This window comes from Globicephala melas, chromosome 2 (genome assembly GCF_963455315.2).
Source record: "Globicephala melas chromosome 2, mGloMel1.2, whole genome shotgun sequence".
In the NCBI taxonomy this organism is placed as follows: domain Eukaryota; kingdom Metazoa; phylum Chordata; class Mammalia; order Artiodactyla; family Delphinidae; genus Globicephala; species Globicephala melas.
Genome location: NC_083315.2, coordinates 129,669,638 through 129,686,932, shown reverse-complemented (window position 1 = coordinate 129,686,932; position 17,295 = coordinate 129,669,638). Strand labels below are relative to the sequence as shown.

Here is a 17,295-nt window from a genome sequence, read left to right as displayed (position 1 = left end):
TCCAAAACTATGTTGAATAATAGTGGCGAGAGTGGACATCCTTGTCTTGTTCCTGATCTTAGAGGAAATGCTTTCAGTTTTTCACCATTGAGAATGATGTTTGCTATGGGTTTGTCATATATGGCTTCCATTATGTTGAGGTAGGTTCCCTCTATGCCCACTTTCTGGAGAATTTTTATGATAAATGTGTGTTGAATTTTGTCAAAGGCTTTTTCTGCATCTATTGAGATGATCATATGGTTTTTATTCTTCAATTTGTTAATATGGTGTATCACATTGATTGGTTTGCATATATTGAAGAATGCTTGCATCCCTGGGGTAAATCCCACTTGATCATGGTGTGTGATCCTTTTAATGTGTTGTTGGATTCTGTTTGCTAGTATTTCATTGAGGATTTTTGCATCTATATTCATCAGTGATATTGGTCTGTAATTTTCATTTTTGGTAGTATCTTTGGTTTTCATATCAGGGTGATGGTGGCCTCATAGAATGAGTTTGGGAGTGTTCCTTCCTCTGCAGTTTTTTGGAAGAGTTTGAGAAAGATGGGTGTTAGCTCTTCTCTAAATGTTTGATAGAATTCACCTGTGAAACCATCTGGTCCTGGGCTTTTGTTTGTTGGAAGATTTTTAATCACAGTTTCAATTTCATTACTTGTGATTGGTCTGTTCATATTTTCTATTTCTTCCTTGTTCAATCTTGGAAGGCTATACCTTTCTAAGAATTTGTCCATTTCTTCCAGGTTGTCCATTTTGTTGGCATATAGTTGCTTGTAGTAGTCTCTTAGGATGCTTTGTATTTCTGCAGTGTCTGTTGTAACTTCTCTTTTTTCATTTCCAATTTTATTGATTTGAGTCCTCTCCCTCTTTTTCTTGATGAGTCTGGCTAATGGTTTATCAATGTTGTTTATCTTCTCAAAGAACCGGCTTTTAGTTTTATTGATCTTTGCTATTGTTTTCTTTGTTTCTATTTCATTTATTTCTGCTCTGATCTTTACGATTTCCTTCCTTCTGCTAACTTTGGGTTTTGTTTGTTCTTCTTCCTCTAGCTCCTTTAGGTATAAGGATAGATTGTTTATGTGAGATTTTTCTTGTTTCTTGAGGTAGGTTTGTATAGCTATAAACTTCCCTCTTAGAACTGCTTTTGCTGCATCCCATAGGTTTTGGATTGTCGTGTTTTCAGTATCATTTTTCTGTAGGTATTTTTTGATTTCCTCTTCTATTTCTTCAGTGATCTGTTGGATATTTAGTAATGTATTGTTTAGCCTCCATGTGTTTGTGTTTTTTACGTTTTCTTCCCTGTGATTGATTTCTAATCTCATAGTGTTGTGGTCAGAAAAGATGCTTGATATGATTTCAGTTTTCTTAAATTTACTGAGGCTTTATTTGTGACCCAAGATGTGATCTGTCCTGGTGAATGTTCCATGCACACTCGAGAATAAAGTGTAATCTGCTGTTTTTGGATGGAATTTCCTATATATATCAATTAAATCTATCTGGTCTATTGCGTCATTTAAAGCTTGTGTTTCCTTATTAATTTTCTGTTTGGATGATCTGTCCATTGGTGTAAGTCAGGTGTTAAAGTCCCCCACTATTGTGTTACTGTCGATTTCCTCTTTTATAGCTGTTAGCAGTTGCCTTATGCATTGAGGTGCTCCTATGTTGGGTGCATATATATTTACAATTGTTATATCCTCTTCTTGGATTGATCCCTTGATCATTATGTAGTGTTCTTCTTTGTCTCTTGTAACATTCTTTATTTTAAAGTCTATTTTATCTGATATGAGTATTGCTACTCCAGCTTTCTTTTGATTACCATTTGCATGGAATATCTTTTTCCATCACCTCACTTTCAGTCTGAATTTGTCCCTAGGTCTGACGTGGGTCTGTTGTAGACAGCATGAATATGGGTCTTGTTTTTGTGTCCATTCAGCAATCCTGTGACTTTTGGTTGGAGCATTTAATCCCTTCACATTTAAAGTAATTATTGATATGTATGTTCCTATGACCATTTCCTTAATTGTTTTGGGTTTGTTTTTGTAGGTCCTTTTCTTCTCTTGTGTTTCCCACTTAGAGGAGTTCCTTTAGCATTTGTTGTAGAGCTGGTTTGGTGGTGCTGAATTCTCTTAGCTTTTGCTTGTCTGTAAAGCTTTTGATTTCTCCATCGAATCTGAATGAGATCCTTGCCAGGTAGAGTAATCTTGGCTCTAGGTTCTTCCCTTTCATCACTTTAAGTATATCGTTCCACTCCCTTCTGGCTTGTAGAGTTTCTGCTGAGAAATCAGTTGTTAACCTTATGGGAGTTCCCTTGTATGGTATTTGTCATTTTTCCCTTGTTGCTTTCTATAATTTTTCTTTGTCTTTAATTTTTGCCAATTTGATTCCTATGTGTCGCGTCATGTTTCTCCTTGGGTTTATCCTGCCTGGAACTCTCTGCACTTCCCGGACTTGGGTGGTTATTTCCTTTCCCATGTTAGGGAAGTTTTTGAATATAATCCCTTCAAATATTTTCTCAGGTCCTTTCTCTCTCTCTTCCCCTTCTGGGACCTCTGTAATGTGAATGTTGTTGCACTTAATGTTTTCCCAGAAGTCTCTTAGGCTGTCTTCATTTCTTTTCATTCTTTTTTTTTATTCTGTTCGGCAGCAGTGAATTCCACCATTTTGTCTTCCAGGTCACTTATCCTTTCTTCTGCCTCATTTATTCTGCTATTGATTGCTTCTAGTGTATTTTTCATTTCAGTTATTGTGTTGTTCATCTCTGTTTGTTTGTTCTTTAATTCTTCTAGGTCTTTTTTAAACATTTCTTGCATCTTCTCAATCTTTGCCTCCATTCTTTTTCTGAGGTCCTGGATCATCTTCACTATCATTCTGAATTCTTTTTCTGGAAGGTTGACTATATCCACTTCATTTAGTTGTTTTCCTGGGGTTTTATCTTGTTCCTTCATCTGGTACATAGCCCTCTGCCTTTTCATCTTGTCTATCTTTCTGTGAATGTGGTTTTTGTTCCACAGGCTACAGGATTGTAGTTCTTCTTGCTTCTGCTGTCTGCCCTCTGGTGGATGAGGCTATCTAAGAGGCTTGTGCAAGTTTCCTGATGGGAGGGACTGGTGGTGGGTAGAGCTGGCTGTTGCTTTGGTGGGCAGAGCTTAGTAAAACTTAATCCACTTGTCTGCTGATGGGTGGGGCTGGGTTCCCTCCTTGTTGGTTGTTTGGCCTGAGGCGACCCAACTCTGGAGCCTCCCCGAGCTCTTTGCGGGGGCTAATGGCGGACTCTGGGAGTTCTCACGCCAAGGAGTAATTCCCAGAACTTCTGCTGCCAGTGTCCTTGTCCTCATGGTGAGACACAGCCACCCCCACCTCTGCAAGAGACCCTCCAACACTAGCAGGTAGATCTTATTCAGTCTCCTATGGGGTCACTGCTCCTTTCCCTGGGTCCTGATGCACACACTAGTTTGTGTGTGCCCACCAAGAGTAAAGTCTCTGTTTCCCCCAGTCCTGTCAAAGTCCTGCAATCAAATCCCGTTAGCCTTCAAAGTCTGATTCTCTAGGAATTCCTCCTTTCGTTGCTGGACCCCCAGATTGGGAAGCCTGACGTGGGGCTCAGAACCTTCACTCCAGTGGGTGGCCTTCTGTGGTATAAGTGTTCTCCAGTTTGTGAGTCACCCACGCAGCAGTTATGGCATTTGATCTTATTGTGTTTGCGCCCCTCCAGCCGTCTCATTGTGGCTTCTCCTTGTCTTTGGGTGTGGGGTATCTTTTTTGGTGAGTTCCAGTGTTTTCCTGTCGATGATTGTTCAGCAGTTAGTTGTGATTCTGGTGTTCTTGCAAGAGGGAGTGAGAGCATGTCCTTCTACTCCGCCATCTTGAACCAATGCTGATTTTCATATGTTGAACCATCCCTGCATCCCAGGAATCAGTCCCTCTTGGTCATGGTGTTTAACCCTTTTAAAGTTTTGTTGAATGCATTTTATTAGTATTTTATTGAGGATATTTGCATGAGTTTTCATCAGGGATATTGGTCTGTAGTTTTCTTTTCTTATAGTATCTTTGTCTGGTTTTGGTATGAGAAAAATGTTGGCCTCATACAATAAGTTTGGAAGTGTTCCCTCCTCTTTATTTTTTTGGAAGAGTTTGAGAAGGATTGGCATTAATTCTTTTGAAATGTGTGATAGAATTCTCCAGTGAAGTCATCTCTGCCTGCACTTTAATATGTTAGGAGATTTTTGATTGCTGATTCAGTCTCTCCTTACTAGTTATATGTTTAGAGTTTCTATTTCTTCTTTATTCAGTCTTTTTTTTGGCCATGCTGTGTGGCATATGGGATCTTAGTTCCCCAACCAGGGGTCAAACCTGTGCCCCCTGCAGTGGGAGCATGGAGTCTTAACCACTGCACCACCAGGGAAGTCCTTGATTTAGTCTTGGTAGGTGTATATGTCTAGGAGTTTATCAGTTTCTTCTAGTTTATCTAATTTGTTGGTGTATAATCGTTCATAGCAGTCTCTTAGAGTCCTTCATTTTCTTATATTGTTTTTTGAAAATTTCTAAGTTGTAATCTCACCCCTGGTGCAAGAGTGCTTCTGTCACTTTTGTATATTTTATACTAATTTATAATTTAAAAAATATACATATTTTTATAGATATGTAAAATTATTAGTAATTTTTATGGTACTATTAGCAATCTTCTTGGTACTACTCTATTACTTTTTCTATCTATCAAGGACATTTGTAATTTTGTCTTTTGTCTAATGGAATGGATTATAACTTTATAATTAAGGAACCATGGGGTTTTAGAAGAAGTATACCAGCTTGTATGGAAAGGGACAGAAACAGCACAAAATGAAAAGAAGTCTTTAGACTCCCCATATTCTATGGACAGGAAATGACTGAGAAATCTGCTCAGCTGCAAACACAGGCTCCCTTTTTTTGTAAGCAAGAAAGGATGAGTTGGAGGGCAGGTCAAGAGCCCAAATATGTAACCCAGAGCCTCAGACAACAAACCCTTAGGGAGCAGGACTGAGCCCTAATCAAGGAACTGGCCCATATGCCTGAATGGGCTTCAGAATCCCTACACACTAATGACCATTTTATGCTTCTGCTTTCTCCCCTTTCAAACAGTAATGTGTATAGTGGTTATCTTTTGCCTGTTCCATCATTGTCTATTGAGAATGGGGAAAAATCATTCATTCGTTTCTTCAAATTGAGAGGAACAGTTCTCAAGGAGCTATATCCAAGAGACCACACTAGACCTGAATGTAGATGATGAGATCTTCGAGTTTGCATTGGTCTCAAAGTCTGATGGGATGAGGCTTGGAAATCTTGGAGAGAAGTGTTATTCGCATGGGATAGGGGTGGAAACTGTAGCCAGAGAGTAGACCATTGACTACAACAATTCATATCTGTCCCACTTGCAAAATATACTCACTTCTCTCTCCAAGCCCCCCAAAGCCTCATCCTATCAGACTTTGATTAAATTTTCCAAAGATGGCAATAACAACTCTCCCATCTCATAAACTCTCCTTATCATGTGACATAATCAATGTGCCTGTCCAGCGGTAGGGTCTGTGTCTTCTCTCCTTGAACATGATTGCGCCTTTGTGACTGCCTTGACCAGTAGAATAAGGCTGAAATGATGACATGTGGCTTCTGAGGCTATGTGTCATAGAATGCCATGTGCTTCTGCCTTGCTCTCTTTGATTGCTCATTCTTAAAACCCAGCTACTTTTCCGTGAAATTAAGCCTGAGGAGAAGTCATGTGAAGAGGAATTGCGGTCCGCAGCCCACGGTTCTGGCTGAGCTCATAATAGTCAGCAACAGCTTGCTAGCCAGTGAATGAGCCATCTTTAAAGTGGAACCTTCACCCTCCGGTCGAAATGCCCCACTAATGCAATGTGGACCAGAGATGAGCTTGCAGACATATGGACAAAATAAATGATTCTTGTTACTTTAAGCCATCAGGTGTTGGCGCGCTTTGCTACATACACAGTTATAGATGCTTGGAACACATCCTCATCTGTTTCTATGGCATTAACTACACTGATTCTCAGATTTGAATTTTCAGGTCCGATGTTTCCTCAGAGTTCCTGTCCCATATATTTAACTACTAACTAGATGTCTTTCTCCTAAGCTCTACATGTCTGGCATTAATGTGTTATCCTTTACCATCTGTTCTCGCTCCATTATCTTGGTTAATTTATTGTCCAGTCATTCATGGCAGAAACCTGGAAAACCATTCTCAGCTCCTACATCTCTCTGCATCTAATTTTAGATCTTAAATATCTTTTGAATTCTTCATCCTAACAGCCAGCGCTTTAATCCAGGTTCTCCCTCTCTCTCGTGTACTATTTTAGCAATAACAACTGATCTGGTCTATATTGTATTCCTGTACTTCACTCTCTATAAGTTTATGCTCTCTGTTGCTTGCAGAGTGATATGTTTTATTTTATTTATTTATTTATTTATTTATAAAACATCTTTATTGAGCTATAGTTCACATATCATTTAATTCACCCATTTAAATTGTAGGATTCATTGGTTTTTAGTATATGTTTTTTGGTTTCTGTTCTTTGGTTTTTTTTGGCCACATGGCATGTGGGATCTTAGTTCCCCAGAGTCTTAACCACTGGACCACCAGGGAAGTCCCTTTTTTCTTTTTTTTTTTAAACATAGTGATATATTTTAAATACACATATATGATCTTGTTACAATAATTTTTGCAGTTCCTAACTGGCTTCCAATTATTTACAGAATAAAGCCCTACCTTCTTAGGAGGATATATATAGTTTTTAATGATTTGGCCCCTTGCCAGATCTCCAGTCTTACTGTCTGTTCCCCCTTTTTACTTTTTTAATACTAAATTTCTTATAGTTCTCCAAATACACAAAGAAAAAACCAGGCTTTTCTACTCCTTCAGGCTGTTATACCCATTCAGGTTTTGGCATAATTGAGCTATGTGTTGTTGTAGCACTGAGGTTCCCACCTTCTCGCTGGCTGTTGGCCGGTGTTGCTCTTACCTCCTACAGGCTGTTCTCAGATCCTGACCACATGGCCCCCTCAAAAAATTGCAGTTTTCTCCCTCAAAGCCAGCAGACAAATCTCACTCCTTTGTGCTATGACGGTCTTACATGGTGTGACCTAATCCAGGGAATGACTCTGCTATAAGTATCACCCACACTCAAGGAATTAGGATTATACAAAATGTACACCAGGAATCTTGGGGACCATCTTAGAATTCTGCTTACCATAGGTAAATATAGATTTCTCTGTGAAAACTTTTATGATCAAAAAAACCCTCAATAATTAGAAATTTTACAGGAATGCATCTTCCCGTGTATCTGCTATTATCCACTCTGCTGGTTACTCAGTGGGCTCTTTCAATCTGGCAGCTCATGCTTCTTCAGTTGTGGGAAACTTGTGTGTGTATTTCAGTGATGATTTCTTCCCTTCTGTTTTCTCCCTTCTCTCTTTCTGGGACTCCTATTTGAATGTTGGACCCCTTGCACTAGTCCCTCAATTTTATCTTTTCTATTATCCATCTGTCTTTTGCTATACTTTCTGGCAGATTTATTCAACTGTATTTTTCATTTCTTTATGGATAGTCTATCTTCCCATCCTTTTGAGCTTATCAGTGGTGGTTTTCTGAACCTTCTTCTGAATAGTCTGTTTCCTCCACGTTACTTGTTTTTCTGTTTGTTCTGGTCTCTGTCTTTCATGTTAGAGGCTTTCCTTAGATGCTTGTTACTCCTTGTTCATGATTTAGAATCTGAAACTAAAAAAGCTGATTGGAAATTCTGAGGCTGTAGATCGCACTTGTTAGCTCTGAGCTCCGTAGGGTGATTGGATCTGGGCTGCTTTCTGGTGAACCTCAATGTCGGTAGCTTTAGACTTTTTCTTGTGGTTATTCAAGGTCCCCAGAAAAGGAACTTCCAGTTTTCTGCTGGTGTACAGAAGTCTGGCTGCTAGCATACTGGAAACTGAGTGGGAAAGGGCTTAAAGGAGTCTCAGCATTTGGGTACTCAATCCCCCTGCTTTGGGTATGGTATTCCCACTCTCAGCTGTTCCTGCAGTCCGGCCAGATTTCTTCTGGTGTGAGGGAGGGACCTAAGTTCATGGAGTTGGGGAGGGGAATCTAGGGATCTAATGCTTCCTCAAAAGTTTTACCTGTTCCTCCTTATTTTGGAGCCTTCCTGCCATTCCCCTTCCAATATTTCTCTCCCAGTTCCAGAGACGCCAGGCAGTGACAGTTCCTGAGCAATTTTAGGATTCTGCAGTTAAAGTGAAATTGTCTCTTAGCTTTTCCTCTCTCATGGCTTTAGGGTTTTGTTCTCCAGCTTCCAAAATTTTGCTGCCTTTTCTCTTTTCCTTTCTTCACATATGCATGTTTATCTCTTTTGAAAAATCCTACTGCTGTAGTTGTGCTGGGATTTCTGGAGGGGGTGAAATTAGATGTGTATATTCAAGCTGATGTCAACTCAGATGTTCCTCATTGTTCCGTAATATGTCATTATATGTTAAATTCTTATGTGTCAGTATTTGTTCCTTAGTTATCTGTTCTGTTTTGTTTCAAATATCTCTCTCTTTATTTATCAATACCACAGGTTTTTTATTGGTTTTTTTGTTTATTTCTTTATAATATCCTTATCCTTTATGGTTGTAAATTTCTGTTTAACTCCTTCTAAAATTTGTTAGTTTCATAATGCTTAAACTATACAGGTACACTGGGAGCATTAAACTTAGAAAATCATGAGACCATTTCTGTTAATGTTAATGGATTTATTTCACAGACTTGTTTTTTCACTCGTCTTATTGATAAGAATTAGCAGCGTTTAAATCCAAATGTTGGAACATTATTATCACATAGTAAAGACGTTTTGTTCTTTTTCTAAATGAAGACTGAAGTTGCTGAAGATCCTCAACAAGTTTCAACTGTTCATCTTCAACTAGGATTACCACTGGTTTTTATTGTTAGTCAACAAGCTACATATGAAGCTGATAGAACAACTGCAGAATGGGTTGCTTGGCGTCTTCTGGGAAAAGCAGGAGTTCTGCTCCTGTTAAGGTATTTTAGATATAAAGTAGTCACTATACTGTATTTAGCAGAACACTAATATTTTTCTTATATGGCAATCTGTTCACTTATAAATAAAATCAGATCTCTAATGGACTCTAATATAGTTAAAACCAGTTGCTGAGCTAAAGTCTTGAATTATCAGCTTGATTAATATTTAGACCTTTAAACTTTGCTAAATGAAGCTGTAGATTAAGACAGAGGGTAGAAAATCTGATCTGTGTTTATGTGTAAAATTTCTCAGACTCACTAAATTGTAATCTTTCTTCATAAACATTTTTTAGTATAAGAACTTACAGCTCTATTTTAGATTGACATCCTGGATGACTATTATTCTTGAGATTAACAACATAAAACATTTATTTCCATTTTGAAAAAGGGACTCTTTGGAAGTGGACTTTCCTCAGAATGCTAATGTGGTCTTCAAAAGAGCAGAAGAGGTTAGTCATTTTATATATTGGTCTACAGTGTCTGCTTATTTAATACATGCGGTCCTAAAGTAACATACACTTATTATAGGAAAATTCTGTGAATTGCCACTATTCAAAGATAATTGCTGTTAACATTTTGGTGTGTTTTTTTCATCTGTTACTCTGTCTCTCCGTGTGTGTGTGTGTTTATTTAAATATATATGTATTCTTTATTAATTTTTTTTGAATGCCAAGTGTCTCCTGTACTCTTTTATTATCATCATAGTCTTTGCATCAAGATACATAGCAATGATAGCAGGTTTCTTTTTAAAGCTTAGTATTAAATATTAAATATCTTTCCCTACTTTAATTTTACATTACTCTGCCAAGAAAAAAATTAAAACTCAAGTTACCTGAAGCCTGGACACACTTCCATGATTAGCCGGGCTGTGTAAAAGTTGGTGGCTTTGTTCTTCCTGCTGTGTGAGCAGGTCCAGGCCCTCAAAAGATGGACGAGGTTATCATTGTTTTTCAAAAGTGTGCTACAAAAACGGATGGCCTGTTATAAGCCAGGTTACAAAGTCAAAACGTGGGTGAGGGAGGGACAGTTTCTTCTGGAAACAGAATTTCTGAAGAGTCCCAGTCCATCATTTTTCCCCAGAATGGCTGGAGGGGGCGTAAAATCTCAACATGAGTTTCAAAGCCCCATCTCTGTGAGGGGACAGAAGTTGCCTTACTGAGGAGGGCGCGGCTCAGTGGTGAGGCGGCCACGTCTGCCCATCCCCACTGCTCTTAGCGAGGGAGAGGAGAGTTTATTGCCCAGGAGTGTGAAGTGGACTGAAGATCGGTTGGTACTGAATTCTCTAAGAGGTTTCTTCTTGAAACAGACAACTCAGACCCTTGCTCTCACTTTAGCAAAGAAGTTATTTTAAAAGCACTTGGAAAGTTCCTCCTACGCCCTTGCAGGGCGGCTCAGAGGAGGGAGTCGTCAGTACAGCCCCCTTCCAGGCCATATCGGAACTCCTGAAAGTTGGAGACCCCGTAGCAGTGGACGAAGGTGGCTGCTACCACCAGGACGTGGAAGATCTGATGAGACTAGAACCACATGTCGGATTTTCCAGGGAAGAAGTGCTCGGGAATCCGTGCGGCATAAAGGCCAGCTCTGGTGATGTACATCACAGCCATGAGGAAGAACCAGCCCATCTGGCCCACCGTGGTGGCCTTGACGAAGCCCTCCACGATTGTAAAGTGCATGGTGGGCACGATGCCGCTCAAGCCAAGCCCCAGGAACACCCCTGCTCTTGTCTGCTGGTGCTTAGGAGTGGCAAGCCGGTGCCACTGCACCACAATGATGGCAGAGGTGCCCACGCTGGAGAGGTAGATGAGCCATGGCTGTGGGGAGCAGTAGAAGGAGTAACAGAGCCAGGGGACAAAGCTCCCCCGTAATCAGCAGGGCAATCCCTGAATAATCCAGTTGGGAGAAGGTCTGAGAGACCTTCTCTGAGTGATAATAGACAGTGTGAAAGAGCCAGGAGAAGCTGAGGCAGAGCAGCACGCCCAGGAAGAACATCCCGAGCACCACCTTCTCCTGAAGAGGGGTCATGAAGTACGTGTTTGGTCTCAGCGTGGTCAGGATTCCCAGAAAGTGAAACGTCACAAAACCAAGCAGGTGGGTCCAGAAGTTGCCCGTCTCCATGTGGATGCGGAAGATGCTCTTGAAGCAGGCCCGGAAGGAGGGCATGGGCGGCCTGTGGCCGTGCAGCAGGTAGTCGTTGTCCTTCAGCCAGTTGGGGAGCACGTTGTGCAGATGACCCTCCAGTGCCCCTCCCAGACCTTATGCACAAACTCCTCCATCTTCTCCGTGGCATGGTGGGCTTGCAGGGGAAGTGTCAGCACCCACCCCTCCTCCTCCTCTTCCTGAGGCACTGGGCATGCCTGCTCTTCTTCAGCTTTGCTTGGGCTGGCGATGCCCTGCTTGCCTAGCTCCTCTAGCAGGGGGCCCAGCTCAGCCAGCTCTGCTGTGTCAGCCTCCCTGTTCCCGGCAGGAGGCCCCACTGCCCTGGGCCACCACAGGTCCTTTGTGAGAAGACATCTGGCTGGTACCTCAATGCCCTGTGGCTTCAGCTTGGGGAAAGGATGGGGTCTCTAGGGCCCAGGGAGCAAAGAGTTCCCTGTGATGGAAGACAGGCGGGCGGTGGACTCTGCTCGGGGCCGCGGACCCCGCGCTACATCCCGCGGCACTGGAGGCGGCCTGTGGCCAAGCGATGTGAATCTTCTGCCTATATATATATTGTAAAGAAATTTAGGATCATGCTATATATCCTGCTTTTCATGTACAGTTATATTTCATTACTTGCTATTGTGCTGTGATGCCTGCCTTTGTACACTGTTTTGGACATCTCTGATTCTTTCCTTTTGCTAAATTTCTGGAAGTAAGTTTTATTAAAGGAAATGGGAATTTTTAAGACTTTTAAAATGCATTGTCAAATTTCCCTCCAGAAGGGTTATACTTTTACCAGCAGGGTTTGGAATTTCTTGTTTCTCATACATCTTTGCCAGTACTGAACAGTAATCTTAAAAAAAAAAATCATTTCTATACACAAAAAAAGTTTCAGTATTAATTTGCATGTCTTTGATAACTTTGACTAGTTAGGTCATTTGTATTTCCTCTGTAAATTTCTGTCAATGTCCCTTTTTCCTTAAATTGTTCTTAATTAAGAACTCTTTAATTCTGAACATCTTGTAAATATTATATACATATGCTAAAAAATTATTGATATGTTTATGAACTGCCAGACAGTTTAAACTTAAATTCCCTTGCATAAGTCTATGATAGGAATACTGGGCTAAAGAGTCAGAAGACTTGGATTCTATTCCTGCTAGTTCTGGGTCCAGATAACTGAATTAACTTCTTCAAGCTCAGATTTTTCATTTGTGAAATAGTCGTAAAACCTCCCCTTCTAACTTACAAGAAGTTTTATGAGACCCAATAGGAAAATACTTTGAGAACTGTAGTATTGTTCAAATGTGTACACTGTGGGGCTAGTATGCTTTGCTTTTTGACCAGGTAATGGAAAGAATACTTTCTGAAGCTATTTTTTTTTACTATTAGGTAAAGACCCCTAAGTAAGAAATTACTTAATTTGTTATCGGGAAATAGGTTTTGTAGAAGAATTAAAGTTCATGCTGTTGTCCCAGTGCATATAAAAGTTATATATATACTATACTGTAGTCTAGTAAGTGTGCCATAGCATTATGTCTAAAAAAACAATGTATATGCCTTAATTTAAAAATTCCTTATTGCTAAAAAAATGCTAACCATCATCTGAGCCTTCAGTGAGTTGTCATCTTTTTGCTTGTGGAGAGTCCCGCCTTGATGTTGATGTGGCTGCTGACCGACCAGGGCAGTGGCTGCGGTGGTTTCTTAAGATCAGACGACAGTGAAGTTTGCCCCGTTGATCGACTCTTCCTTTCCTGAAAGATTTCTCTGTAGTATGCTACAGAGCAATGCTGTTGGTAGAATTTTACCCAGAGTAGAACGTCTTTCACAATTGGAATCAATCCTCTCAGACCCTGCTGCTGCTTTATCAACTTAGTTTTTGTAATATTCTCAATCCTTTGTTGTCGTTTCAACAGTCTTCACAGCATCTTCACCAGCAGTGGATTCCATCTCAAGAAACCACTTTCTTTGCTCATCCATAAGAAGCAACTCCTCATCCCTTCAAGTTTTATCATGAGGTTGCAGCAGGGATAATTTACTAAAATAATCCAGTGGCCTAAAATTTCATGTTTTAAAAATGTTTTGGTTGAGGCTTAGTGAAAGAAATTTTAATGGAATAATTTCAATGGAATAGAATTTGGTATTCTTAAAATACCTAGGGGCAGATAGTATTTTTATGTTTATGGCTAAACAGGCAATTAAACTTTTTAGTGGAATTTTTTTAGATGAAGTATTATTCTGAATATTTCTGTAGAATACAAAATAATTTTGTCTCTGTTTGCAATAAAATTGTATATATTTTTATACCTCAATTGTATTGAGGTAGGAGTTACTGTTATATGTAAAATGCTTCAGATGTCAGTGTAATGTGATTGTGACAAGAAGCAAGCGAGACTTGCAGTTCTTTTTTGCCCTCTTTTTCAGTAGCACACACTATCTTTCTATAACGTATACTTTGGATGCTTTTAATAGTGATCGTGGAGTTAATTTACCTTTTTTAAAAAAAATATTAAAATTGAGGTTCAGAGGTTTAGTTTCATTTCATTTTAGTATCAAACAAGTAAAACATTTTTGTATTAAAATGCTTTGTTATATTTTAGTCATATCTTTTAAAATTAATGTATTTCTAGGGAGTGCCAGTGGAATTTTTGGTGTTAAATAATATTGATTTAATCGTATCCCGTGTGGAAAGTAGTATGCACATTGAGGAAATGCACGAAGATGAAGACAATGACATTGAAGGTCCAGATATGGGTAATATGTTTTTTTGATGATCATGCTCCCCTCCCATTTATGCCCAACATCCTTAAGGTCAGTGAAATTTCAGTGAATTAACTGTCACATTCAAGAATGTGAAGAGGCCTGAAGAAATTAATTTTGAATTTCATTTTAGCAACTTGATGAGGTGTAAAGATATAAGGATGCTCTATTTTATTTAGTGTGATACCTTTCATTGTTACATGTCAGGCTTCTAGCTTTCCACAAGTGTGTCTTTATCCTCCACATCAGTTCTTTCAGCCCTACTGGTCTACTCCATGTTTAAAAAGGACCCAGGAGCCACAGTATGATATTTTATTTTTATTATTCCTATTAGGATATGAAATTCTGATAAATATAGTTGTATTTGTAGTTGTAAATGAATCCAATTGTTAGCAGTATAGGGAGTAAATTTTGATAACATTTTAATAATTCTTTTTAATATGTTATTTCTGTTTTTCTTTTTATTGCTTACATTTTTGAAGTATTCTATAGTTTTCAAGGCTATTTCCCACTCATTATTTACTTTGATAGCTGTCCTCTGAGTTAGCTGAGGTCACCTTCGTTTTGTAGAGGAAAAAATCTGTGTTTTAGCCCAGTTAAGTGATCTGCCCAATGTCACACAAATGGCATGTGGAGCATTCTGACTTGAAATCTTACTTACGATCATTATCATTCCTAGTACTTCTTTTATAACATCAGTCCTATTCTGAAATTGCTTATTTACTTTTCTCTCTATTCGTCTATAAAATTTCTAAGGCAGGGATTATGTCTTGTGCATTCTTGTATCCCATTTAGCAAATACTTGAATTTTTATATAGTACTATTATCATGAGTCCCATTTAGTAAACACTTTTTAAATAATTAATTAATTTATTTATTTTTGGCTGTGTTGGGTCTTTGTTGCTGTGCGTGGGCTTTCTCTAGTTGCAGCGAGCGGGAGCTACTCTTCATTGCAGTGCGCGGGTTTCTCATTGTGGTGGCTTCTCTTGTTGTGGACCATGGGTTCTAGGTGTGCAGGCTCAGTAGTTGTGGCTCGCAGGCTCAGTAGTTGTGGCACACGGGCTTAGTTGCTCTGCGGCACGTGGGATCTTCCCGGACCAGGGCTCGAACCCGTGTCCCCTGCACTGGCAGGTGGATTCTTAAACACTGCGCCACCAGGGAAGTCCCGTAAATACTTTTTATATAGTCCTATTATCATGAGTCCCAAGATGGAAGTAATTTACATATTGTTTTCATGAGGTCCCTTTATTATTAGGATCAACATCTATATTATACATTTAATAAGGGCTCTGAGCTTTAACTGTTACTGGTGACCAGCTTCTTGGTTTGAGCACTGCTCTAGTTTTTTTCTGATATACAGAGGTTAGAATTGCTCGTGATTTAAGCCAGAGTTCTTCTCCATAGCATCGTCATTGTATAGGCAGATCTGTGTTCTGCTCTCTTGCTCCCTGCTTTATTCCTATCATGGTTCATATATTCTTCAGAGTCAGAGGAATTATCTGTCAATTTAATCAGATTCCTGTCCTCAGTGGTAGTTGCCTGTTTCAAAATTTCATTGTTGCCATGTCCCCTGTTTTACTTCCTGATTCTCTGGCTTTAGTTTGCCCTCTGGTGCTGCCTTCTCTTTTTTTCTAACTCTCCCCTATCTTCTCTCCTCAGCCCAGTTCTCATGTTTCTTAAACAGCTTTCTTTTTTTGCTTTGTAGTGGAATTTTTTGCTTTGTTTTGTTTTTTGGGGTTTTTTTTTTTTGGTCTTAACTTCCTATGTTTGTAATCCATACTGACCCATAATATAGTTTGATGTCGTGCCCATATACACAGTTTCCTTCTCATTTTCACTTCATTCCCATTTATATGAGACATGGATGAGGGTTTGGAAAGAGTTTGTTACGATGTAAGAGCAGAATATAAAGAAAAATGCCCTTCAAAGGAAATGGGCACAAGATGAATCAGAATTAAATGGACTGAAGTCTCCAAAAGGAGAGTATGAAAAAGAAAAACAAACGTGTGGCTAAAGAGAGTGAGTGTGTGTGTGTGTATATATATATATATATATATATATATATATATATATATATATGAATTGGTGAAAGTTTGAGCTGAGGAATAAATAAATTTATAAATTATAAATTTATAAATGAGGGTGGCTTATTAAGAGAATGGGGAAGCAAGAAGGAGGTGTTTGGACAAGATAAGAGAAGAAAGGATGGATTGGGAAATAAGAATGGACTGGCAGGAAAATGAAAATACATGAATAATAAGAAAAAAATACAGTAAATGAGAAAATTGGCCTTTATTAATTTTGGTATTGAGGGCATAACTTTTAGTGCCATAGAACGTGGTATTTAAAAGTACCTTAAAATTAATAGTCGAACTCTTATGTTTCACAGGTTTGAATATTGAGACACAGAGTTATATAATTGACTAGAGTTACACAGCTAAAAATTGCCAGTAGGGTACTAAAATCCAGACCTAGTATTTTATTTTATAGTATTAGCAATCATATGGAAAATAATAATTTAGTTTTCTGAATGCATTGCCTTTCTCACTTCCTCCCTTCCTTTCTTTTTAATATCTTGTTACAGAGAATTATAAACTTACCATAAAGCAGACAGCATAATAGAACAAATCTCCAGGTACCCATTACCTGGCCTCGCCCAGCCACCATCAGTTTATGGCTAATCCTATTCCAATCACTGCCCTCCCTTTATTATTTTGCAGCAAATTCCAAACATACAAATTCATCCATAAATATTTCCCTGTGTATTTCAGAAATGTAAGGATTCTCCTTTTAAAATTAACATAATTAATGCTATTACTACATCTACAAAGTTAACAATAATTCTTAATATCAGAGAGTCAGTGTTCAGATTTCATCATGATTTTTCATGCCACTGTTGCTTTGTACATGCTGTCCCTTTTACTCCATATGCCTCTACTGCCTGCCTAAGTTTTATTTTTCTTTTAATGTTCATCTTGTGTCAACTCTTCTAGGAAGCTTGTCTCTCTTATCAAGTTAGATGTCCCTCCAGTGTTATCATACAATCTATATAAATTCCAATAGGATATTTGTGAATTCATAATGTGTTTTTTATTTTTTTACCACATACTTTGATGGATGGATGAATGGGTGGGTGGATGGGTCTATCTATCTTAATGAAAAGTTTTTTTTTTTTAAGATTTAATTGACATGTAACATGTTAGTTGAACACCATAATGATTCAATATTTCTATATATTGTGGTTAGTGAAAGTTTTTTACATATTCAGAATCCACCCTTAACTCAATACACTTAGAATAAAATTCAAAATTCTTGGCTTATATGGCCTCTTATAATCCAGCTACT

The 17,295-nt window shown here is 38.8% G+C and overlaps 1 protein-coding gene and 1 pseudogene across 6 annotated transcripts in view; one reads left to right on the top strand and one right to left on the bottom strand.

The window, feature by feature from the left end:
• TXNDC16 (thioredoxin domain containing 16) overlaps positions 1-17,295 on the top strand; it is a 113,575-nt gene that overhangs the window by 48,362 nt on the left and 47,918 nt on the right. For all 6 annotated transcript variants that reach the window (XM_060293619.1, XM_030854981.2, XM_060293617.1 and 3 more), the window contains 3 exons: positions 8,885-9,051; positions 9,440-9,500; positions 13,821-13,944. In XM_060293619.1, coding sequence (XP_060149602.1) covers positions 8,885-9,051; positions 9,440-9,500; positions 13,821-13,944 — 352 coding nt within the window. The remainder of the gene's footprint in view (positions 1-8,884; positions 9,052-9,439; positions 9,501-13,820; positions 13,945-17,295) is intronic.
• On the bottom strand, positions 10,443-11,562 carry LOC115852293 (adiponectin receptor protein 1 pseudogene; annotated as a pseudogene).